We start from the raw sequence: 26,254 nt of genomic DNA, 5'->3' as shown, positions 1-26,254 counted from the left end.
AAAGACATAAAGGTGGAGGCAAAAAGTAGTCTTAAAAATGGCACAATGAGGATAGCCTCTCCACAAGCTTCCTCCATTCAGCAGCCTCCCCTTCTGGTATCCAGCTGCTGTTTATAACCCCAGGAAGGGTGGAGAGGTTGATTGGACACAGGTGTACCACAATCAACAGAACCAGGCACACCTGTGTGCTGCTCCCCCGCAGACCACGCCCAATCCTCCACTCACACACACATTAAAAAAAAGTCCAGTGAGAAGGGGAGGGATTGCTCACTTTCTCACACATACATACATATATATATATATATACATACATACATATATATATATATACATACATATATATGTATATATATATATATATATATATATATATATATATATATATATATATATATATATATATATATATATATATATATACATATATATATATATACATACATATATATATATACATACATATATATATATATATATATATATATATACATACATACATACATATATATATATATATATATATATATATATATATATATATATATGTATATATATATATATATATATATATATATATATATATATACATACATATATATATATATACATACATATATATATATATACATACATATATATATATATATATATATATATATATGTATGTATATATATATATATGTATGTATATATATATATATGTATGTATATATATATATACATACATATATATACATATATATATATATATATATATATATGTATGTATATATATATATACATACATATATATATATATATATATATATATATATATGTATGTATATATATATATATGTATGTATATATATATATATATATATATATATATATATATATATATGTGCATTTTAATCTTTTTATTTTGGTAAAACTTAAGAATGCAGGAAACTCTTCAAAATAAGAGTGTGGGCTGCAGGAAACTCTTCAAAATAAGAGCGCGGGCTGCAGGATACTCTTCAAAATAAGAGCGCGGGCTGCAGGAAACTCTTCAAAATAAGAGCGGGGGCTGCAGGAAACTCTTCAAAATAAGAGTGCGGGCTGCAGGAACCTCTTCAAAATAAGAGTGTGGGCTGCAGGAAACTCTTCAAAATAAGAGCGCGGGCTGCAGGAATTAAATAAATACTTTTATTGTGTAAAACATGAGTCTGAGGGTAGAAAGATATTTACATTCACAGGAAGAAACGACTAAAACTCTAAAACTAGAAAAACTAGTCCTTAGTCCTGGACCCGGGTCCTAGTCCTGGTCCTGGTCCTGGTCTTAGTCTAGGATCAGGGTCCAGGTCCAGGATCAGGTCCAGGATCAGTTCTAGGTCCTGGTCCTGGTCTGGTTCCTGGTCTGGTTCCGGTGCAGGTCCAGGATCAGAGTCCGGATCTCCTCTCTCTTCTGCCGGACCCGTTGCCGTGGAAACCAGGTATGCAGGTTCAGGGGGAGGTCAAAGTTCACCACCGGGTTCTGGGGACAATCAGAAACATTTAAGGTTTATAACTTAAACTTAAAGAAAAGTGAATAACAAAAATCTTTTTTAAAACATTTAAATTTAAAAAACGGTGACTTTTTTAGATTAGATTTTAATCTTATATCAAATATTTCCTGAAAAATTGGTTGTAAAAAGCGGATAATCAAAAACAAGTGATTTGTGGACAGGAAGCTGCTGAAACTATCAAAATAAAACTTCTGCTTTGACTTTCTGTTCACGTGTTTTTTTGTGTTTGTTTGTGTTTTTTTGTGTTTTTTTGTGTTTTTTTCTTTTTGGTGGAACTTGGCGGGAATTTAATTGATCACAAATTCATCTGATTGGAGTCGCTATTGATGAACCAGAGACTGAAGACAGACGGAAAATTACTGAGTCTGTCTGTTTTCAATATAATTGTTGATTCTATAATCTGACCTTGACAGGGCGGTTTGGCCGATCGCTCTGGTCACAATCTCCCTGGTGGAATGTAAACAAGGTGACTCTGCCCCCACTAACCCTCCCCTCTCACGAACATCTGTGGACCTGTTTCAGAACTGACCGAGCCGTCTGATAACATCAAGGACATTGGCTGAGAGCAGCTCTGAGAGAAGTTCACAGACTTACCGCTACACACACTTACTGATAACCACCTCCCTCATTCTCAACACCTTCCTCGGCCCCTCCCTCTTATCAGCCCCCCCCCAACAGTCTCCGGGTCTCGAGCTCCCCGAAGCCGTGGTGATCACTTGGATGTGCTGTGCCCCCGTAACCACGGTAACCACGGTAACCAGTTACCTGTAGGAACGTCTCCACGTACTGCGTTTTCCGTGCATTTTTTCGTGCGTTCGCACGTTTTTCGTGCTTTTTTTTGCACGTTTTTTCGTGCGTTTTTCGTGTGTTTTTTCGTGCGTTTTTTCGTGCGTTTTTTCGTACGTTTTTTCGTGCGTTTTTCGTGGACCACGTCCTTACTCTGGACCAGGAGGATCAAAAACGCACGGAAAATCGTACGAAAAAACGTACGAAAAAACGCACGAAAAAACGTACGAAAAAATGTACGAAAAAACGCACGAAAAAACGCACGGAAAAACGTACAAAAAAACGCACGAAAAAACGTAGGAAAAAACGCACGAAAAAATGCACGAAAAAATGTATGAAAAAACACACAAAAAAACGTACGAAAAATCGTACGAAAAAACGCAAGAAAAACGTACGAAAAAACGGCCCTGGTACCCCCCGTAACCCTAACATGTCCCGGTACCTGCAGAAATGTCTCCACGTACTGCAGCAGGTAGAGACCCTGGTACCCCCTGTAACCACGGTAACCAGTTACCTGCAGGAACGTCTCCACGTACTGCAGCAGGTAGAGACCCTGGTACCCCCGTAACCACGGTAACCACGGTAACCAGTTACCTGTAGAAACGTCTCCACGTACTGCAGCAGGTAGACTCCACAGTCGCTGCTGTTGTCCTGCTGGGGGACGGAGCAGCTGCTGCTGCGGACGGCGTTGGACGAGAAGAGACGGGGGGACGACGTCCTGCGGACCTCCCACTCCACCTGCAGGTAGCTAGAAACAACAACAGCAGAGGTTAGCTAGGTTAGCTAGCTCCTCCAGACCTCCCACTCCACCTGCAGGTAGCTAGAAACAACAACAGCAGAGGTTAGCTAGGTTAGCTAGCTCCTCCAGACCTCCCACTCCACCTGCAGGTAGCTAGAAACAACAACAGAGGTTAGCTAGGTTAGCTAGCTCCTCCAGACCTCCCACTCCACCTGCAGGTAGCTAGAAACAACAACAACAGAGGTTAGCTAGGTTAGCTAGCTCCTCCAGACCTCCCACTCCACCTGCAGGTAGCTGGAAACAACAACAGAGGTTAGCTAGGTTAGCTAGCTCCTCCAGACCTCCCACTCCACCTGCAGGTAGCTAGAAACAACAACAACAGAGGTTAGCTAGGTTAGCTAGCTCCTCCAGACCTCCCACTCCACCTGCAGGTAGCTGGAAACAACAACAGAGGTTAGCTAGGTTAGCTAGCTCCTCCAGACCTCCCACTCCACCTGCAGGTAGCTAGAAACAACAACAACAGAGGTTAGCTAGGTTAGCTAGCTCCTCCAGACCTCCCACTCCACCTGCAGGTAGCTAGAAACAACAACAACAGAGGTTAGCTAGGTTAGCTAGCTCCTCCAGACCTCCCACTCCACCTGCAGGTAGCTAGAAACAACAACAACAGAGGTTAGCTAGGTTAGCTAGCTCCTCCAGACCTCCCACTCCACCTGCAGGTAGCTAGAAACAACAACAGAGGTAAGCTAGGTTAGCTAGCTCCTCCAGACCTCCCACTCCACCTGCAGGTAAATTTCATGAAAAAAAGTCAAAATTTCATGAAAAAAAGTCAAAATTTCATGAAAAAAGTCAGTTTTATGAAAAAAAGTCAAAATTTCATGAAAAAAGTCAAAATTTCATGAAAAAAAGTCAAAATTTCATGAAGAAAAGTCAAAATTTCATGAAAAAAGTCAAAATTTCATGAAAAAAAGTCAAAATTTCATGAAAAAAAGTCAAAATTTCATGAAAAAAAGTCAAAATTTCATGAAAAAAGTCAAAATTTCATGAAAAAAAAAGTCAAAATTTCATGAAAAAAAGTCAAAAATAAAGTAGCTACAAACAACAACAACAGAGGTTAGCTAGGTTAGTTAGCTCCTCCGGACCTCCCACTCCACCGTAGCTAGAAACAACAACAGAGGTTAGCTAGGTTAGCTAGCTCCTCCAGACCTCCCACTCCACCTGCAGGTAAATTTCATGAAAAAAAGTCAAAATTTCATGAAAAAAAGTCAAAATTTCATGAAAAAAGTCAGTTTTATGAAAAAAAGTCAAAATGTCATGAAAAAAAGTCAAAATTTCATAAAAAAAAAGTCAAAATTTCATGAAAAAAAGTCAAAAATGAAGTAGCTACAAACAACAACAACAGAGGTTAGCTAGGTTAGCTAGCTCCTCCAGACCTCCCACTCCACCTGCAGGTAGCTAGAAACAACAACAGCAGAGGTTAGCTAGGTTAGCTAGCTCCTCCGGACCTCCCACTCCACCTGCAGGTAGCTAGAAACAAACACAACAGAGGTTAGCTAGGTTAGCTAGCTCCTCCAGACCTCCCACTCCACCTGCAGGTAGCTAGAAACAACAACAACAGAGGTTAGCTAGGTTAGCTAGCTCCTCCGGACCTCCCACTCCACCTGCAGGTAGCTAGAAACAAACACAACAGAGGTTAGCTAGGTTAGCTAGCTCCTCCGGACCTACCACTCCACCTGCAGGTAGCTAGAAACAAACACAACAGAGGTTAGCTAGGTTAGCTAGCTCCTCCAGACCTCCCACTCCACCTGCAGGTAGCTAGAAACAAACACAACAGAGGTTAGCTAGGTTAGCTAGCTCCTCCAGACCTCCCACTCCACCTGCAGGTAGCTAGAAACAACAACAACAGAGGTTAGCTAGGTTAGCTAGCTCCTCCGGACCTCCCACTCCACCTGCAGGTAGCTAGAAACAACAACAGAGGTTAGCTAGGTTAGCTAGCTCCTCCAGACCTCCCACTCCACCTGCAGGTAGCTGGAAACAACAACAGAGGTTAGCTAGGTTAGCTAGCTCCTCCAGACCTCCCACTCCACCTGCAGGTAGCTAGAAACAAACACAACAGAGGTTAGCTAGGTTAGCTAGCTCCTCCAGACCTCCCACTCCACCTGCAGGTAGCTGGAAACAACAACAACAGAGGTTAGCTAGGTTAGCTAGCTCCTCCAGACCTCCCACTCCACCTGCAGGTAGCTAGAAACAACAACAACAGAGGTTAGCTAGGTTAGCTAGCTCCTCCAGACCTCCCACTCCACCTGCAGGTAGCTGGAAACAACAACAACAGAGGTTAGCTAGGTTAGCTAGCTCCTCCAGACCTCCCACTCCACCTGCAGGTAGCTAGAAACAACAACAACAGAGGTTAGCTAGGTTAGCTAGCTCCTCCAGACCTCCCACTCCACCTGCAGGTAGCTGGAAACAACAACAACAGAGGTTAGCTAGGTTAGCTAGCTCCTCCAGACCTCCCGCTCCACCTGCAGGTAGCTAGAAACAACAACAGAGGTTAGCTAGGTTAGCTAGCTCCTCCGGACCTCCCACTCCACCTGCAGGTAAATTTCATGAAAAAAAGTCAAAATTTCATGAAAAAAAGTCAAAATTTCATGAAAAAAAGTCAAAATTTCATGAAAAACAGTCAAAATTTCATGAAAAAAAGTCAAAATTTCATGAAAAAAGTCAAAATTTCATGAAAAAAAGTCAAAAATAAAGTAGCTAGAAACAACAACAGAGGTAAGCTAGGTTAGCTAGCTCCTCCGGACCTCCCACTCCACCTGCAGGTAAATTTCATGAAAAAAAGTCAAAATTTCATGAAAAAAAGTCAAAATTTCATGACAAAAAGTCAAAATTTCATGACAAAAAGTCAAAATTTCATGAAAAAAGTCAAAATTTCATGAAAAAAAGTCAAAAATAAAGTAGCTAGAAACCACAACAACAGAGGCTAGCTAGGTTAGCTAGCTCCTCCATTTTTCTCCTGAAAAATAGGTTGTAAAAGGCAGATTATCAAAAATAGGTTCTTTGTGGACTGGAAGCTGCTGAAACTTTCAAAATAAAACTTCTTTGGCATTCTGTTGTTCTTGTTGTTTTTTTTTTTTTGGTTTGGTAAAACATAAAGCAGATTTTTTGCACTTAAATCTTTTTTTTTTCTTGTGACAATTTCATTATATATATGTATATGGGTTTCATATATATTCAATTTTATTTATTTATATAGCGTCTAATACAACAGAGTTGTCTCTAGACGCTTTCCAGAGACCCATACCCAGAACATGACCCCCGAGCAGTTATTACATAAACAATGGCAGGTAAAAACAAATATATATGACAACAACAGAGGGAGGTTAGCTGGAGACGGGGGTCGTCATGACAACAGATGGAGGTTATAAGGTGGGGTTAAACTCACTCTCTGATGAGTCTGCAGACGTTGTCGTGGGACGACAGTTTCAGGGAGTCCATGACCAGGATGCAGGGCCTGAAAACACAAGAGAATAAAGTCCAAATTTAGCTTTTTTCTCAAAATGTCAACTTTTTTCTCGACATTTCGACTTTTTTCTCAACATTTCTACATTTTTCTCGCAATTTTGACTTTTTTCTCGACATTTCGACTTTTTTTAATCAACTTTTTTTCACAAAAATTTGTCTTTTTTCTCGACTCTTTTCTCGAAATTTTGACTTTTTTTCTCCAATTTTGACTTTTTTCTCAAAATTTTGACTCTTCTCAAAAATTCCTACTTTTGTCTCAAAAATTCCTACTTTTTTCTCAAAAATTCCTCCTTTTTTCTCAAAAATTCCTACTTTTTTCAAAAAATTTCGACTTTTTTCTCAAAAATTCTACTTTTTTCCCGACTTTTTTCTCGAAATTTGACTTTTTTTTTCTCAAATTTCGACTTTTTTCTCAAAATTTTGACTCTTTTCTCAAAATTTCGACCTTTTTCTCAAAATTTCGACTTTTCTCGACTTTTTTCTCAAAATTTAGACTTTTTTCTCAAAATTTCGACTTTTTTCTCAAAATTTCTCAAAAACAGATATTTCCCCCTCTACGTTTATAAAAATCCCATCATTTCCAGGAACCTGCATAAATATCTGTTAAGGTGCTATGAGCAGCCAAACCTACAGGGGGCAGTGTAACGAGAAGATAAAGTCATGCTAGCCAATCAGAATCCTGGAAAAAAACATCAACAAATGACACGAGTAACTTCCAGTTACTTCCAAGATGAACCAGAGTCTTTGGTTTGGACTGACAGAGAAGTGGAGTTACTTCTCAACATTTTGACTTTTTTCTCAAAATTTTGACTCTTTTCTCAAAAATTCGACTTTTTTCTAAAGATTTCGACTTTTTTTTCAACATTTTGATTTTTTTCTCAAAATTTTGACTTTTTTCTCGACTTTCTTCTCAACATTTTGACTTTCTTGCAACTTTGACTTTTTTGTCGAAATTTTTCTTGAAATTTTGACTTTTTTCTCCAAATTTCAACTTTTTTACTATCATTAATAGAGGGGGGGGGGGGGGGGTTAGAACCAGGTTTACTATCATTAATAGAGGGGGGGGGGGGGGGGTTAGAACCAGGTTTACTATCATTAATAGAGGGGGGGGGGGGGGGGTTAGAACCAGGTTTACTATCATTAATAGAGGGGGGGGGGGGGGGGGGGGTTAGAACCAGGTTTACTATCATTAATAGAGGAGGGGGGGGGGGGGGGTTAGAACCAGGTTTACTATCATTAATAGAGGGGGGGGGGGGGGGGGTTAGAACCAGGTTTACTATCATTAATAGAGGGGGGGGGGGGGTTAGAACCAGGTTTACTATCATTAATAGAGGGGGGGGGGGGGGGGGTTAGAACCAGGTTTACTATCATTAATAGAGGGGGGGGGGGGGGGGGTTAGAACCAGGTTTACTATCATTAATAGAGGGGGGGGGGGGGGGGGGTTAGAACCAGGTTTACCATCATTAATAGAGGGGGAAAAAACGCACGAAAAAACGCACGAAAAAACGTACGAAAAAACGTACGAAAAAAACGTACGAAAAAACGTACGAAAAAAACGTACAAAAAAACGCACGAAAAAACGCACGAAAAAACGTACGAAAAAACGTACGAAAAAAACGTACGAAAAAAACGTACGAAAAACGTACGAAAAAAACGTACGAAAAAACGTACGAAAAAAACGTACGAAAAAACGTACGAAAAAACGTACGAAAAAAACGTACGAAAAAACGCACGAAAAAACGCACGAAAAAACGTACGAAAAAACGTACGAAAAAACGTACGAAAAAACGTACGAAAAAAACTTACGAAAAAACGTACGAAAAAAACTTACGAAAAAAACGTATGAAAAAACGTACGAAAAAACGTACGAAAAAAACGTACGAAAAAACGTACGAAAAAACGTACAAAAAAACGTACGAAAAAACGTACGAAAAAACGTACGAAAAAACGTACGAAAAAACGTACGAAAAAACGTACGAAAAAAACGTACGAAAAAAACGTACGAAAAAAACGTACGAAAAAACGTACGAAAAAAACGTACGAAAAAAACATACGAAAAAACGTACGAAAAAACGTACGAAAAAAACATACGAAAAAACGTACGAAAAAACGTACGAAAAAAACGTACGAAAAAACGTACGAAAAAAACGTACGAAAAAACGTACGAAAAAAACGTATGAAAAAAACGTACGAAAAAAACGTACGAAAAAACGTACGAAAAAAACGTACGAAAAAAGGTACGAAAAAACGTACGAAAAAAACTTACGAAAAAACGTACGAAAAAAACTTACGAAAAAAACGTACGAAAAAACGTACGAAAAAACGTACGAAAGAAACGTACGAAAAAACGTACGAAAAAAACGTACGAAAAAACGTACGAAAAAACGTACGAAAAAACGTACGAAAAAAACGTACGAAAAAAACGTACGAAAAAACGTACGAAAAAACGTACGAAAAAAACGTACGAAAAAACGTACGAAAAAACGTACGAAAAAACGTACGAAAAAACGTACGAAAAAAACGCACGAAAAAACGTATAAAAGTAGTTTTGCGTTTTTAATAGAGGGGGGGGGGGGGTTTAGAACCAGGTTTACTATCATTAATAGAGGGGGGGGGGGGGGGGTTAGAACCAGGTTTACTATCATTAATAGAGGGGGGGGGGGGGGGGGTTAGAACCAGGTTTACTATCATTAATAGAGGGGGGGGGGGGGGGTTAGAACCAGGTTTACTATCATTAATAGAGGGGGGGGGGGGGGTTAGAACCAGGTTTACTATCATTAATAGAGGGGGGGGGGGGGGGGGTTAGAACCAGGTTTACTATCATTAATAGAGGGGGGGGGGGGGGGGTTAGAACCAGGTTTACTATCATTAATAGAGGGGGGGGGGGGGGGGGGTTAGAACCAGGTTTACTATCATTAATAGAGGGGGGGGGGGGGGGTTAGAACCAGGTTTACTATCATTAATAGAGGGGGGGGGGGGGGGTTAGAACCAGGTTTACTATCATTAATAGAGGGGGGGGGGGGGGGGGGGGTTAGAACCAGGTTTACTATCATTAATAGAGGGGGGGGGGGGGGGGGGTTAGAACCAGGTTTACTATCATTAATAGAGGGGGGGGGGGGGGGTTAGAACCAGGTTTACTATCATTAATAGAGGGGGGGGGGGGGGGGTTAGAACCAGGTTTACTATCATTAATAGAGGGGGGGGGGGGGGGGGTTAGAACCAGGTTTACTATCATTAATAGAGGGGGGGGGGGGGGGGGTTAGAACCAGGTTTACTATCATTAATAGAGGGGGGGGGGGGGGGGGGTTAGAACCAGGTTTACTATCATTAATAGAGGGGGGGGGGGGGGGGTTAGAACCAGGTTTACTATCATTAATAGAGGGGGGGGGGGGGGGGGGTTAGAACCAGGTTTACTATCATTAATAGAGGGGGGGGGGGGGGGGGTTAGAACCAGGTTTACTATCATTAATAGAGGGGGGGGGGGGGGGGGTTAGAACCAGGTTTACTATCATTAATAGAGGGGGGGGGGGGGGGGGTTAGAACCAGGTTTACTATCATTAATAGAGAGGGGGGGGGGGGGGGGTTAGAACCAGGTTTACTATCATTAATAGAGGGGGGGGGGGGGGGGGGGTTAGAACCAGGTTTACTATCATTAATAGAGGGGGGGGGGGGGGGGGTTAGAACCAGGTTTACTATCATTAATAGAGGGGGGGGGGGGGGGTTAGAACCAGGTTTACTATCATTAATAGAGGGGGGGGGGGGGGGTTAGAACCAGGTTTACTATCATTAATAGAGGGGGGGGGGGGGGGGTTAGAACCAGGTTTACTATCATTAATAGAGGGGGGGGGGGGGTTAGAACCAGGTTTACTATCATTAATAGAGGGGGGGGGGGGGGGGGGTTAGAACCAGGTTTACTATCATTAATAGAGGGGGGGGGGGGGGGTTAGAACCAGGTTTACTATCATTAATAGAGGGGGGGGGGGGGGGTTAGAACCAGGTTTACTATCATTAATAGAGGGGGGGGGGGGGGGTTAGAACCAGGTTTACTATCATTAATAGAGGGGGGGGGGGGGGGGTTAGAACCAGGTTTACTATCATTAATAGAGGGGGGTGGGGGGGGGGGTTAGAACCAGGTTTACTATCATTAATAGAGGGGGGGGGGGGGGGGTTAGAACAGGTTTACTATCATTAATAGAGGGGGGGGGGGGGGGGGTTAGAACCAGGTTTACTATCATTAATAGAGGGGGGGGGGGGGGGGTTAGAACCAGGTTTACTATCATTAATAGAGGGGGGGGGGGTTGGGGGGGGGGGTTAGAACCAGGTTTACTATCATTAATAGAGGGGGGGGGGGGGGTTAGAACCAGGTTTACTATCATTAATAGAGGGGGGGGGGGGGGGGGTTAGAACCAGGTTTACTATCATTAATAGAGGGGGGGGGGGGGGGTTAGAACCAGGTTTACTATCATTAATAGAGGGGGGGGGGGGGGGGGTTAGAACCAGGTTTACTATCATTAATAGAGGGGGGGGGGGGGGGGGGGTTAGAACCAGGTTTACTATCATTAATAGAGGGGGGGGGGGGGGGTTAGAACCAGGTTTACTATCATTAATAGAGGGGGGGGGGGGGGGGGGTTAGAACCAGGTTTACTATCATTAATAGAGGGGGGGGGGGGGGGGTTAGAACCAGGTTTACTATCATTAATAGAGGGGGGGGGGGGGGGGTTAGAACCAGGTTTACTATCATTAATAGAGGGGGGGGGGGGGGGGGGTTAGAACCAGGTTTACTATCATTAATAGAGGGGGGGGGGGGGGGGGTTAGAACCAGGTTTACTATCATTAATAGAGGGGGGGGGGGGGGGGGGTTAGAACCAGGTTTACTATCATTAATAGAGGGGGGGGGGGGGGGGGTTAGAACCAGGTTTACTATCATTAATAGAGGGGGGGGGGGGGGGGGGTTAGAACCAGGTTTACTATCATTAATAGAGGGGGGGGGGGGGGGGGTTAGAACCAGGTTTACTATCATTAATAGAGGGGGGGGGGGGGGGGTTAGAACCAGGTTTACTATCATTAATAGAGGGGGGGGGGGGGGGGGGTTAGAACCAGGTTTACTATCATTAATAGAGGGGGGGGGGGGGGGTGGTTAGAACCAGGTTTACTATCATTAATAGGGGGGGGGGGGGGGGGGGGTTAGAACCAGGTTTACTATCATTAATAGAGGGGGGGGGGGGGGGGGGGTTAGAACCAGGTTTACTATCATTAATAGAGGGGGGGGGGGGGGGGGGTTAGAACCAGGTTTACTATCATTAATAGAGGGGGGGGGGGGGGGGGGTTAGAACCAGGTTTACTATCATTAATAGAGGGGGGGGGGGGGGGGGGGTTAGAACCAGGTTTACTATCATTAATAGAGGGGGGGGGGGGGGGGTTAGAACCAGGTTTACTATCATTAATAGAGGGGGGGGGGGGGGGTTAGAAACCAGGTTTACTATCATTAATAGAGGGGGGGGGGGGGGGGTTAGAACCAGGTTTACTATCATTAATAGAGGGGGGGGGGGGGGGGGGGTTAGAACCAGGTTTACTATCATTAATAGAGGGGGGGGGGGGGGGGGGGTTAGAACCAGGTTTACTATCATTAATAGAGGGGGGGGGGGGGGGGTTAGAACCAGGTTTACTATCATTAATAGAGGGGGGGGGGGGGGGGTTAGAACCAGGTTTACTATCATTAATAGAGGGGGGGGGGGGGGGGGTTAGAACCAGGTTTACTATCATTAATAGAGGGGGGGGGGGGGGGGTTAGAACCAGGTTTACTATCATTAATAGAGGGGGGGGGGGGGGGGGGTTAGAACCAGGTTTACTATCATTAATAGAGGGGGGGGGGGGGGGGTTAGAACCAGGTTTACTATCATTAATAGAGGGGGGTGGGGGGGGGGGGTTAGAACCAGGTTTACTATCATTAATAGAGGGGGGGGGGGGGGGTTAGAACCAGGTTTACTATCATTAATAGAGGGGGGGGGGGGGGGGGGTTAGAACCAGGTTTACTATCATTAATAGAGGGGGGGGGGGGGGGTTAGAACCAGGTTTACTATCATTAATAGAGGGGGGGGGGGGGGGGTTAGAACCAGGGTTTACTATCATTAATAGAGGGGGGGGGGGGGGGGGGTTAGAACCAGGTTTACTATCATTAATAGAGGGGGGGGGGGGGGGGTTAGAACCAGGTTTACTATCATTAATAGAGGGGGGGGGGGGGGGGGGTTAGAACCAGGTTTACTATCATTAATAGAGGGGGGGGGGGGGGGGTTAGAACCAGGTTTACTATCATTAATAGAGGGGGGGGGGGGGGGGGGTTAGAACCAGGTTTACTATCATTAATAGAGGGGGGGGGGGGGGGGTTAGAACCAGGTTTACTATCTAGGGGGGGGGGAGAGTAGGGGGGGGGGGGGGGGGGGGGGGGGGAGGTTCAGTAGGGGGGGGGGGGGGGGAGGGGAGGGGGGGGGGGGGGGGGGGGGGAGGGGGGGGGGGGGGGTTAGAACCAGGTTTACTATCATTAATAGAGGGGGGGGGGGGGGGTTAGAACCAGGTTTACTATCATTAATAGAGGGGGGGGGGGGGGGTTAGAACCAGGTTTACTATCATTAATAGAGGGGGGGGGGGGGGGGGGTTAGAACCAGGTTTACTATCATTAATAGAGGGGGGGGGGGGGGGGTTAGAACCAGGTTTACTATCATTAATAGAGGGGGGGGGGGGGGGGGTTAGAACCAGGTTTACTATCATTAATAGAGGGGGGGGGGGGGGGGGGTTAGAACCAGGTTTACTATCATTAATAGAGGGGGGGGGGGGGGGGGTTAGAACCAGGTTTACTATCATTAATAGAGGGGGGGGGGGGGGGGTTAGAACCAGGTTTACTATCATTAATAGAGGGGGGGGGGGGGGGGGTTAGAACCAGGTTTACTATCATTAATAGAGGGGGGGGGGGGGGGGGTTAGAACCAGGTTTACTATCATTAATAGAGGGGGGGGGGGGGGGTTAGAACCAGGTTTACTATCATTAATAGAGGGGGGGGGGGGGGGGGTTAGAACCAGGTTTACTATCATTAATAGAGGGGGGGGGGGGGGGTTAGAACCAGGTTTACTATCATTAATAGAGGGGGGGGGGGGGGGGTTAGAACCAGGTTTACTATCATTAATAGAGGGGGGGGGGGGGGGGTTAGAACCAGGTTTACTATCATTAATAGAGGGGGGGGGGGGGGGGGGGTTAGAACCAGGTTTACTATCATTAATAGAGGGGGGGGGGGGGGGGGTTAGAACCAGGTTTACTATCATTAATAGAGGGGGGGGGGGGGGGGTTAGAACCAGGTTTACTATCATTAATAGAGGGGGGGGGGGGGGGGGGTTAGAACCAGGTTTACTATCATTAATAGAGGGGGGGGGGGGGGGGTTAGAACCAGGTTTACTATCATTAATAGAGGGGGGGGGGGGGGGGTTAGAACCAGGTTTACTATCATTAATAGAGGGGGGGGGGGGGGGGTTAGAACCAGGTTTACTATCATTAATAGAGGGGGGGGGGGGGGGGTTAGAACCAGGTTTACTATCATTAATAGAGGGGGGGGGGGGGGGGGTTAGAACCAGGTTTACTATCATTAATAGAGGGGGGGGGGGGGGGGTTAGAACCAGGTTTACTATCATTAATAGAGGGGGGGGGGGGGGGGGGGTTAGAACCAGGTTTACTATCATTAATAGAGGGGGGGGGGGGGGGTTAGAACCAGGTTTACTATACTATCATTAATAGAGGGGGGGGGGGGGGTTAGAACCAGGTTTACTATCATTAATAGAGGGGGGGGGGGGGGTTAGAACCAGGTTTACTATCATTAATAGAGGGGGGGGGGGGGGGGGTTAGAACCAGGTTTACTATCATTAATAGAGGGGGGGGGGGGGGGGGGGTTAGAACCAGGTTTACTATCATTAATAGAGGGGGGGGGGGGGGTTAGAACCAGGTTTACTATCATTAATAGAGGGGGAAAGAAACGTACGAAAAAACGTACGAAAAACGTACGAAAAAAACGTACGAAAAAATGTACGAAAAAAACTTACGAAAAAACTTACGAAAAAACGTACGAAAAAAAAACATACAAAAAAACGTACGAAAAAACGTACGAAAAAACGTACGAAAAAAAACATACGAAAAAACGTACGAAAAAACATACGAAAAAACGTACGAAAAACGTACGAAAAAAACGTACGAAAAAACGTACGAAAAAAACGTACGAAAAAAACGTACGAAAAAAACGTACGAAAAAAACGTACGAAAAAAACGTACGAAAAAAACGTACGAAAAAACGTACGAAAAAACGTACGAAAAAAACGTACGAAAAAATGTACGAAAAAACTTACGAACAAAACGTATGAAAAAACGCACGAAAAAAACGTACGAAAAAAACGTACGAAAAAAAACGTACGAAAAAAACGTACGAAAAAAACATACGAAAAAACGTACGAAAAAAACGTACGAAAAAACGTACGAAAAAAACGTACGAAAAAAAACGTACGAAAAAACGTTACGAAAAAACGTACGTTTTTTTCGTACGAAAAAACGTACGAAAAAAACGTACGAAAAAACTTACGTTTTTTTTCGTACGAAAAAACGTACGAAAAAACGTACGAAAAAAACGTACGAAAAAACTTACGTTTTTTTCGTACGAAAAAACGTACGAAAAAACGTACGAAAAAAACGTACGAAAAAACGTACGAAAAACGTACGAAAAAAACGTACGAAAAAACGTACGAAAAAACGTCGAAAAAACGCACGAAAAAACGTACGAAAAAATCGTACGAAAAAAACGTACGAAAAAAAACGTACGAAAAAACGTACGAAAAAACGTACGAAAAACGCACGAAAGTACGTTTTTACTATCATTAATAGAGGGGGGGGGGGGGGGGGTTAGAACCAGGTTTACTATCATTAATAGAGGGGGGGGGGGGGGGTTAGAACCAGGTTTACTATCATTAATAGAGGGGGGGGGGGGGGGTTAGAAACCAGGTTTACTATCATTAATAGAGGGGGGGGGGGGGGGGGTTAGAACCAGGTTTACTATCATTAATAGAGGGGGGGGGGGGGGGGTTAGAACCCAGGTTTACTATCATTAATAGAGGGGGGGGGGGGGGGGGGTTAGAACCAGGTTTACTATCATTAATAGAGGGGGGGGGGGGGGGGGGGGTTAGAACCAGGTTTACTATCATTAATAGAGGGGGGGGGGGGGGGGTTAGAACCAGGTTTACTATCATTAATAGAGGGGGGGGGGGGGGGGTTAGAACCAGGTTTACTATCATTAATAGAGGGGGGGGGGGGGGGGTTAGAACCAGGTTTACTATCATTAATAGAGGGGGGGGGGGGGGGGTTAGAACCAGGTTTACTATCATTAATAGAGGGGGGGGGGGGGGGGGTTAGAACAGGTTTACTATCATTAATAGAGGGGGGGGGGGGGGTTAGCAACCAGGTTTACTATCATTAATAGAGGGGGGGGGGGGGGGGGTTAGAAACCAGGTTTACTATCATTAATAGAGGGGGGGGGGGGGGGGGTTAGAACCAGGTTTACTATCATTAATAGAGGGGGGGGGGGGGGGGGGGTTAGAACCAGGTTTACTATCATTAATAGAGGGGGGGGGGGGGGGGGTTAGAACCAGGTTTACTATCATTAATAGAGGGGGGGGGGGGGGGGGGGTTAGAACCAGGTTTACTATCATTAATAGAGGGGGGGGGGGGGGGGTTAGAACCAGGTTTACTATCATAATAGAGGGGGGGGGGGGGGTTAGAACCAGGTTTACTATCATTAATAGAGGGGGGGGGGGGGGGTTAGAACCAGGTTTACTATCATTAATAGAGGGGGGGGGGGGGTTAGAACCAGGTTTACTATCATTAATAGAGGGGGGGGGGGGGGGGGGGGTTAGAACCAGGTTTACTATCATTAATAGAGGGGGGGGGGGGGGGGGGTTAGAACCAGGTTTACTATCATTAATAGAGGGGGGGGGGGGGTTAGAACCAGGTTTACTATCATTAATAGAGGGGGGGGGGGGGGGGGTTAGAACCAGGTTTACTATCATTAATAGAGGGGGGGGGGGGGGGGTTAGAACCAGGTTTACTATCATTAATAGAGGGGGGGGGGGGGGGGGGGGGGGGTTAGAACCAGGTTTACTATCATTAATAGAGGGGGGGGGGGGGGGGTTAGAACCAGGTTTACTATCATTAATAGAGGGGGGGGGGGGGGGGGTTAGAACCAGGTTTACTATCATTAATAGAGGGGGGGGGGGGGGGGTTAGAACCAGGTTTACTATCATTATAGAGGGGGGGGGGGGGGGTTAGAACCAGGTTTACTATCATTAATAGAGGGGGGGGGGGGGGGGGGTTAGAACCAGGTTTACTATCATTAATAGAGGGGGGGGGGGGGGGTTAGAACCAGGTTTACTATCATTAATAGAGGGGGGGGGGGGGGTTAGAACCAGGTTTACTATCATTAATAGAGGGGGGGGGGGGGGGGGGGTTAGAACCAGGTTTACTATCATTAATAGAGGGGGGGGGGGGGGGGGGGGTTAGAACCAGGTTTACTATCATTAATAGAGGGGGGGGGGGGGGGGTTAGAACCAGGTTTACTATCATTAATAGAGGGGGGGGGGGGGGTTAGAACCAGGTTTACTATCATTAATAGAGGGGGGGGGGGGGGGGGTTAGAACCAGGTTTACTATCATTAATAGAGGGGGGGGGGGGGGGGTTAGAACCAGGTTTACTATCATTAATAGAGGGGGGGGGGGGGGTTAGAACCAGGTTTACTATCATTAATAGAGGGGGGGGGGGGGGGTTAGAACCAGGTTTACTATCATTAATAGAGGGGGGGGGGGGGGGTTAGAACCAGGTTTACTATCATTAATAGAGGGGGGGGGGGGGGGGGGGTTAGAACCAGGTTTACTATCATTAATAGAGGGGGGGGGGGGTTAGAACCAGGTTTACTATCATTAATAGAGGGGGGGGGGGGGGGGGGTTAGAACCAGGTTTACTATCATTAATAGAGGGGGGGGGGGGGGGGTTAGAACCAGGTTTACTATCATTAATAGAGGGGGGGGGGGGGGGGGTTAGAACCAGGTTTACTATCATTAATAGAGGGGGGGGGGGGGGGTTAGAACCAGGTTTACTATCATTAATAGAGGGGGGGGGGGGGGGTTAGAACCAGGTTTACTATCATTAATAGAGGGGGGGGGGGGGGGGGTTAGAACCAGGTTTACTATCATTAATAGAGGGGGGGGGGGGGGGGGGTTAGAACAGGTTTACTATCATTAATGAGGGGGGGGGGGGGGGGGGGGTTAGAACCAGGTTTACTATCATTAATAGAGGGGGGGGGGGGGGGGGGTTAGAACCAGGTTTACTATCATTAATAGAGGGGGGGGGGGGGGGTTAGAACCAGGTTTACTATCATTAATAGAGGGGGGGGGGGGGGGGGGGGTTAGAACCAGGTTTACTATCATTAATAGAGGGGGGGGGGGGGGGTTAGAACCAGGTTTACTATCATTAATAGAGGGGGGGGGGGGGGGGGTTAGAACCAGGTTTACTATCATTAATAGAGGGGGGGGGGGGGGGGTTAGAACCAGGTTTACTATCATTAATAGAGGGGGGGGGGGGGGGGGTTAGAACCAGGTTTACTATCATTAATAGAGGGGGGGGGGGGGGGGTTAGAACCAGGTTACTATCATTAATAGAGGGGGGGGGGGGGGGGGGTTAGAACCAGGTTTACTATCATTAATAGAGGGGGGGGGGGGGGGGTTAGAACCAGGTTTACTATCATTAATAGAGGGGGGGGGGGGGGGGTTAGAACCAGGTTTACTATCATTAATAGAGGGGGGGGGGGGGGGTTAGAACCAGGTTTACTATCATTAATAGAGGGGGGGGGGGGGGGGTTATGAACCAGGTTTTACTATCATTAATAGAGGGGGGGGGGGGGGGGGGGGGTTTAGAAACCAGGTTTACTATCATTAATAGAGGGGGGGGGGGGGGGGGTTAGAACCAGGTTTACTATCATTAATAGAGGGGGGGGGGGGGGGTTAGAACCAGGTTTACTACTCAATTAATAGAGGGGGGGGGGGGGGGTTAGAACCAGGTTTACTATCATTAAGAGAGGGGGGGGGGGGGTTAGAACCAGGTTTACTATCATTAATAGAGGGGGGGGGGGGGGGGTTAGAACCAGGTTTACTATCATTAATAGAGGGGGTGGGGGGGGGGGGGGGTTAGAACCAGGTTTACTATCATTAATAGAGGGGGGGGGGGGGGGGTTAGAACCAGGTTTACTATCATTAATAGAGGGGGGGGGGGGGGGGGGTTAGAACCAGGTTTACTATCATTAATAGAGGGGGGGGGGGGGGGGGGTTAGACCAGGGTTTACTATCATTAATAGAGGGGGGGGGGGGGGGGGTTAGAACAGGTTTACTATCATAATAGAGGGGGGGGGGGGGGTTAGAACCAGGTTTACTATCATTAATAGAGGGGGGGGGGGGGTTAGACCAGGTTTACTATCATTAATAGAGGGGGGGGGGGGGGTTAGAACCAGGTTTACTATCATTAATAGAGGGGGGGGGGGGGGGTTTGAACCAGGTTTACTATCATTATAGAGGGGGGGGGGGGGGTTAGAACCAGGTTTACTATCATTAATAGAGGGGGGGGGGGGGGGGTTAGAACCAGGTTTACTATCATTAATAGAGGGGGGGGGGGGGTTAGAACCAGGTTTACTATCATTAATAGAGGAGGGGGGGGGGGGTTAGAACCAGGTTTACTATCATTAATAGAGAGGGGGGGGGGGGGGGGGGTTAGAACCAGGTTTACTATCATTAATGAGAGGGGGGGGGGGGGGGGGTTAGAACCAGGTTTACTATCATTAATAGAGGGGGGGGGGGGGGGGGGGGTTAGAACCAGGTTTACTATCATTAATAGAGGGGGGGGGGGGGGGTTAGAACCAGGTTTACTATCATTAATAGAGGGGGGGGGGGGGGTTAGAACCAGGTTACTATCATTAATAGAGGGGGGGGGGGGGGTTAGAACCAGGTTTACTATCATTAATAGAGGGGGGGGGGGGGGGGGTTAGAACCAGGTTTACTATCATTAATAGAGGGGGGGGGGGGGGGGGGGGTTAGAAACCAGGTTTACTATCATTAATAGAGGGGGGGGGGGGGGGGGGGTTTAGAACCAGGTTTACTATCATTAATAGAGGGGGGGGGGGGGGTGGTTAGAACCAGGTTTACTATCATTAATAATTTTTTTTTAATCGACTTTTTTCTCGAAATTTTGACTTTTTTCTCAAAAATTTCTCGAAATTTTGACTTTTTTCTCGACATTTCGATTTTTTTTTTATCGACTTTTTTCTCGACATTTCGATTTTTTTTTTATCGACTTTTTTCTCGACATTTTGACTTTTTTTCTCGACATTTCGATTTTTTTTAATCTACTTTTTTCTCTACATTTTTCTCGAAATTTGACTTTTTTCTTGAAATTTTGACTTTTTCTCGACATTGACTTTTTTCTCGACATTTCGATTTTTTTTTAATCAACTTTTTTCTCGACATTTTTCTCGAAATTTTGACTTTTTTCTCAAAAATTTTCTCGAAATTTGACCTTTTTTCTCCAAAGTTTTCTCGAAATTTTGACTTTTTTCTCGGCATTTTGACTTTTTTGACCTGGACACGCCCCCGGTGATGTCACCACCACTTATGGTCTGTGGTCCGTGGTCTGCTCTAATGGTACCAGGGTCACGTGACCTATCCAGCCCTGACCGACCGAAGAACAGACTGGAACTGAACATGAAGACAGTCAGACTGGAAGAAACTCAAGAAAGGACAAAAGAAAGGACCAAAATAAAGGATAAAATAAAGGACAAACTAAAGGATAAAATAAAGGACAAACTAAAGGATAAAATAAAGGACAAACTAAAGGATAAAATAAAGGACAAACTAAAGGATAAAATAAAGGACGGATCTTGGTGAAGACGTTTCCGGGGCGACGGAGATAGCAAATGCTCAAAAATCATAATAAAGAGGTTAGAAGGAAATGCTAAAAGATAAATGTTCTGGAAAATGTCTAAAAATAAAACTAATAATGTCACAAAGGTGTGAAAGGACATTAATATTTAAATAAAGATGAAGAATAAAATAAGCAGAACTGACCTCTTGGTCACCGTTTTCCTCTGGCAGCCCGAGCTGAGAACATTCCTGCAGACACAACCAGCATTAGAACCTGCAGAACCGCTAACAGAACCAGCATTAGAACCCAGAATAGAACCATCAATAGAACCCTACATGAGTCATGAATCACAGAGAAAAAAAACCACCAGCAAACTAACAAACAAACCACAAAGTTCAGAGTTAACAAACCAACCAGCAATGAACAACTGGCAGCCCCGTTAACTTCTCCTCCTGATGAGCTGACGGGCTGCAGGTGTTTAAGGATGATTTATGGTTCTGCGTTAAATCCACGCAGAGCTACGCCGTAGGTTACGCGGTACGCGCATCGTACGTTGCCCCGTCGCTGCGTAACCTACGGCGTAGCTCTGCGTGGATTTAACGCGGAACCATAAATCAGGCTTCACAGCATGAGTGTCCGCCCGGCTCGTGCTCCACGCCGACTCCGCGCTTATATATTTAATACATTTATAAAGCCATACATTTATAAAGCCCTGCCTGGCCGAGCCCTAACACTGAGGCCATGGTAGCCATGGTTACTGTTGGACTGTTTCCCCTGCCGGCAACGTGACCAGATCACGTGACTGGTTAAATCGCAGCCTTTGCGGTTAGAAAATCTCGTTTTATCACATCGCGATATTATCGCAAATGCAATTAATCGTTCAGCCCTAACCGGTACTTACCGGTGGTTTCAGGTTCCGCGGGTTCTGGTCCTTCACTTGTGCTTCAGCTCGGTCCGGTCCCTCCTGCAACAACAGAGGTTAGATCTGGTTCTGCTGGGCCGGACCAGGACCAGAACCAGGACCAGGGAGATGGACCAGGACCAGGACCAGAGTCTCACCTGCTGGGTTCTGGAAGTCCTCCTTCTGGACCTCCTCCAGGCCCGGGAAACAGACCACCACCAGGAACAGTGAGCCCTGGGGAGACAGAACCAGAGGACCGTTAGGACCAGAACCTCCAACACAGAACCAGAACCAGTAGATCCAGCATCTCCAGAACCAGAAGCTCCAGAACCAGAACCAGAACCAGAGAGTAGGTCCAGCATCTCCAGAACCAGAACCTCCACTGAGACCTGAATCTGAGGTGAAGAGTCCAGACCGGAACCAGAACTCGTGGTCGTCTGATTGGTGAAGCTAAAACTCTGAAGATCCGAGCTCAAGAATAAAGTCACAATTTCACCTTTTTTCTCGACATTTCAACTTTTTTCTCGACATTTCAACTTTTTTTCCTCGACATTTCAACTTTTTTCTCGACATTTCAACTTTTTTCTCGACACTTTTTTTTCTCGACATTTTCAACTTTTTTTTTCTCGACATTTCAACTTTTTTCTCGACATTTCAACTTTTTTAGTCTTAGAAGTTAAAAAATCTCAACTTTATGCAATTTCGAGAAAAAAGTAGAAATTTCGATATAATGTTCAAATATAATTTCAAGAAAAAAAGTGGAAATGTTGAAATACAATTTCAAGAAGAATGTCGAAATTTTGCGAATAAAGTTGAAATTTCGACTTTTTTCTCAACTCTTGATTAACAGGTAACAGGAAGAGGAGGAGTTTACTCTTGATTAACAGGTAATCAGGAAGAGGAGGAGTTTACTCTTGATTAACAGGTAACAGGAAGAGGAGGAGTTTACTCTTGATTAACAGGTAACAGGAAGAGGAGGAGTTTACTCTTGATTAACAGGTAACAGGAAGAGGAGGAGTTTACTCTTGATTACAGGTCTAACAGGAAGAGGAGGAGTTTACTCTTGATTAACAGGTAACAGGAAGAGGAGGAGTTTACTCTGATTAACAGGTACTAACAGGAAGAGGAGGAGTTTACTCTTGATTAACAGGTAACAGGAAGAGGAGGAGTTTACTCTTGATTAACAGGTAACAGGAAGAGGAGGAGTTTACTCTTGATTAACAGGTAACAGGAAGAAGGAGGAGTTTACTCTTGATTAACAGGTAACAGGAAGAGGAGGAGTTTACTCTTGATTAACAGGTACTAACAGGAAGAGGAGGAGTTTACTCTTGATTAACAGGTAACAGGAAGAGGAGGAGTTTACTCTTGATTAACAGGTACTAACAGGAAGAGGAGGAGTTTACTCTTGATTAACAGGTAACAGGAAGAGGAGGAGTTACTCTTGTTTAACAGGTAACAGGAAGAGGAGGAGTTTACTCTTGATTAACAGGTAACAGGAAGAGGAGGAGTTTACTCTTGATTAACAGGTACTAACAGGAAGAGGAGGAGTTTACCTCTTGATTAACAGGTAACAGGAAGAGGAGGAGCTTACTCTTGATTAACAGGTAACAGGAAGAGGAGGAGTTTACTCTTGATTAACAGGTAACAGAAGAGGAGGAGTTTACTCTTGATTAACAGGTAACAGGAAGAGGAGGAGTTTACTCTTGATTAACAGGTACTAACAGGAAGAGGAGGAGTTTACTCTTGATTAACAGGTAACAGGAAGAGGAGGAGTTTACTCTTGATTAACAGGTAACAGGAAGAGGAGGAGTTTACTCTTGATTACAGTAACAGGAAGAGGAGGAGTTTACTCTTGATTAACAGGTAACAGGAAGAGGAGGAGTTTACTCTTGATTAACAGGTAACAGGAAGAGGAGGAGTTTACTCTTGATTAACAGGTAACAGGAAGAGGAGGAGTTTACTCTTGATTAACAGGTAACAGGAAGAGGAGGAGTTTACTCTTGATTAACAGGTAACAGGAAGAGGAGGAGTTTACTCTTGATTAACAGGTAACAGGAAGAGGAGGAGTTTACTCTTGATTAACAGGTAACAGGAAGAGGAGGAGTTTACTCTTGATTAACAGGTACTAACAGGAAGAGGAGGAGTTTACTCTTGATTAACAGGTAACAGGAAGAGGAGGAGTTTACTCTTGATTAACAGGTAACAGGAAGAGGAGGAGTTTACTCTTGATTAACAGGTAACAGGAAGAGGAGGAGTTTACTCTTGATTAACAGGTAACAGGAAGAGGAGGAGTTTACTCTTGATTAACAGGTACTAACAGGAAGAGGAGGAGTTTACTCTTGATTAACAGGTAACAGGAAGAGGAGGAGTTTACTCTTGATTAACAGGTACTAACAGGAAGAGGAGGAGTTTACTCTTGATTAACAGGTAACAGGAAGAGGAGGAGTTTACTCTTGATTAACAGGTAACAGGAAGAGGAGGAGTTTACTCTTGATTAACAGGTACTAACAGGAAGAGGAGGAGTTTACTCTTGATTAACAGGTAACAGGAAGAGGAGGAGTTTACTCTTGATTAACAGGTAACAGGAAGAGGAGGAGTTTACTCTTGATTAACAGGTAACAGGAAGAGGAGGAGTTTACTCTTGATTAACAGGTACTAACAGGAAGAGGAGGAGTTTACTCTTGATTAACAGGTAACAGGAAGAGGAGGAGTTTACTCTTGATTAACAGGTAACAGGAAGAGGAGGAGTTTACTCTTGATTAACAGGTACTAACAGGAAGAGGAGGAGTTTACTCTTGATTAACAGGTAACAGGAAGAGGAGGAGCTTACTCTTGATTAACAGGTACTAACAGGAAGAGGAGGAGTTTACTCTTGATTAACAGGTAACAGGAAGAGGAGGAGTTTACTCTTGATTAACAGGTAACAGGAAGAGGAGGAGTTTACTCTTGATTAACAGGTAACAGGAAGAGGAGGAGTTTACTCTTGATTAACAGGTAACAGGAAGAGGAGGAGTTTACTCTTGATTAACAGGTAACAGGAAGAGGAGGAGTTTACTCTTGATTAACAGGTAACAGGAAGAGGAGGAGTTTACTCTTGATTAACAGGTAACAGGAAGAGAAGGAGTTTACTCTTGATTAACAGGTAACAGGAAGAGGAGGAGTTTACTCTTGATTAACAGGTACTAACAGGAAGAGGAGGAGTTTACTCTTGATTAACAGGTAACAGGAAGAGGAGGAGTTTACTCTTGATTAACAGGTAACAGGAAGAGGAGGAGTTTACTCTTGATTAACAGGTAACAGGAAGAGGAGGAGTTTACTCTTGATTAACAGGTAACAGGAAGAGGAGGAGTTTACTCTTGATTAACAGGTAACAGGAAGAGGAGGAGTTTACTCTTGATTAACAGGTAACAGGAAGAGGAGGAGTTTACTCTTGATTAACAGGTAACAGGAAGAGGAGGAGTTTACTCTTGATTAACAGGTAACAGGAAGAGGAGGAGTTTACTCTTGATTAACAGGTAACAGGAAGAGGAGGAGTTTACTCTTGATTAACAGGTAACAGGAAGAGGAGGAGTTTACTCTTGATTAACAGGTAACAGGAAGAGAAGGAGTTTACTCTTGATTAACAGGTAACAGGAAGAGGAGGAGTTTACTCTTGATTAACAGGTAACAGGAAGAGGAGGAGTTTACTCTTGATTAACAGGTAACAGGAAGAGGAGGAGTTTACTCTTGATTAACAGGTAACAGGAAGAGGAGGAGTTTACTCTTGATTAACAGGTAACAGGAAGAGGAGGAGTTTACTCTTGATTAACAGGTAACAGGAAGAGGAGGAGTTTACTCTTGATTAACAGGTAACAGGAAGAGGAGGAGTTTACTCTTGATTAACAGGTACTAACAGGAAGAGGAGGAGTTTACTCTTGATTAACAGGTAACAGGAAGAGGAGGAGTTTACTCTTGATTAACAGGTAACAGGAAGAGGAGGAGTTTACTCTTGATTAACAGGTAACAGGAAGAGGAGGAGTTTACTCTTGATTAACAGGTAACAGGAAGAGGAGGAGTTTACTCTTGATTAACAGGTAACAGGAAGAGGAGGAGTTTACTCTTGATTAACAGGTAACAGGAAGAGGAGGAGTTTACTCTTGATTAACAGGTAACAGGAAGAGGAGGAGTTTACTCTTGATTAACAGGTAACAGGAAGAGGAGGAGTTTACTCTTGATTAACAGGTAACAGGAAGAGGAGGAGTTTACTCTTGATTAACAGGTACTAACAGGAAGAGGAGGAGTTTACTCTTGATTAACAGGTAACAGGAAGAGGAGGAGCTTACTCTTGATTAACAGGTACTAACAGGAAGAGGAGGAGTTTACTCTTGATTAACAGGTAACAGGAAGAGGAGGAGTTTACTCTTGATTAACAGGTAACAGGAAGAGGAGGAGTTTACTCTTGATTAACAGGTACTAACAGGAAGAGGAGGAGTTTACTCTTGATTAACAGGTAACAGGAAGAGGAGGAGTTTACTCTTGATTAACAGGTACTAACAGGAAGAGGAGGAGTTTACTCTTGATTAACAGGTACTAACAGGAAGAGGAGGAGTTTACTCTTGATTAACAGGTAACAGGAAGAGGAGGAGTTTACTCTTGATTAACAGGTAACAGGAAGAGGAGGAGTTTACTCTTGATTAACAGGTACTAACAGGAAGAGGAGGAGTTTACTCTTGATTAACAGGTAACAGGAAGAGGAGGAGTTTACTCTTGATTAACAGGTAACAGGAAGAGGAGGAGTTTACTCTTGATTAACAGGTAACAGGA

The 26,254-nt window shown here is 44.9% G+C and overlaps 1 protein-coding gene across 1 annotated transcript in view; it reads right to left on the bottom strand.

The window, feature by feature from the left end:
* Positions 1 to 1,321: 1,321 nt before the first annotated feature.
* The window catches only part of LOC133425120 (sentrin-specific protease 7-like), a 61,866-nt gene continuing 36,933 nt past the window's right edge, over positions 1,322 to 26,254 (bottom strand). The window contains exons 17-23 of the mRNA XM_061715801.1: positions 21,738 to 21,846; positions 21,599 to 21,685; positions 21,452 to 21,514; positions 20,754 to 20,881; positions 6,491 to 6,559; positions 2,907 to 3,060; positions 1,322 to 1,495 (exon numbers count right to left, since the gene is read on the bottom strand). Coding sequence (XP_061571785.1) covers positions 1,349 to 1,495; positions 2,907 to 3,060; positions 6,491 to 6,559; positions 20,754 to 20,881; positions 21,452 to 21,514; positions 21,599 to 21,685; positions 21,738 to 21,846 — 757 coding nt within the window. The 3' untranslated portion in view covers positions 1,322 to 1,348. The remainder of the gene's footprint in view (positions 1,496 to 2,906; positions 3,061 to 6,490; positions 6,560 to 20,753; positions 20,882 to 21,451; positions 21,515 to 21,598; positions 21,686 to 21,737; positions 21,847 to 26,254) is intronic.

Source organism: Cololabis saira, chromosome 24, assembly GCF_033807715.1.
Source record: "Cololabis saira isolate AMF1-May2022 chromosome 24, fColSai1.1, whole genome shotgun sequence".
NCBI lineage: Eukaryota > Metazoa > Chordata > Actinopteri > Beloniformes > Belonidae > Cololabis > Cololabis saira.
This window is presented reverse-complemented; position numbering and strand designations above follow the sequence as displayed.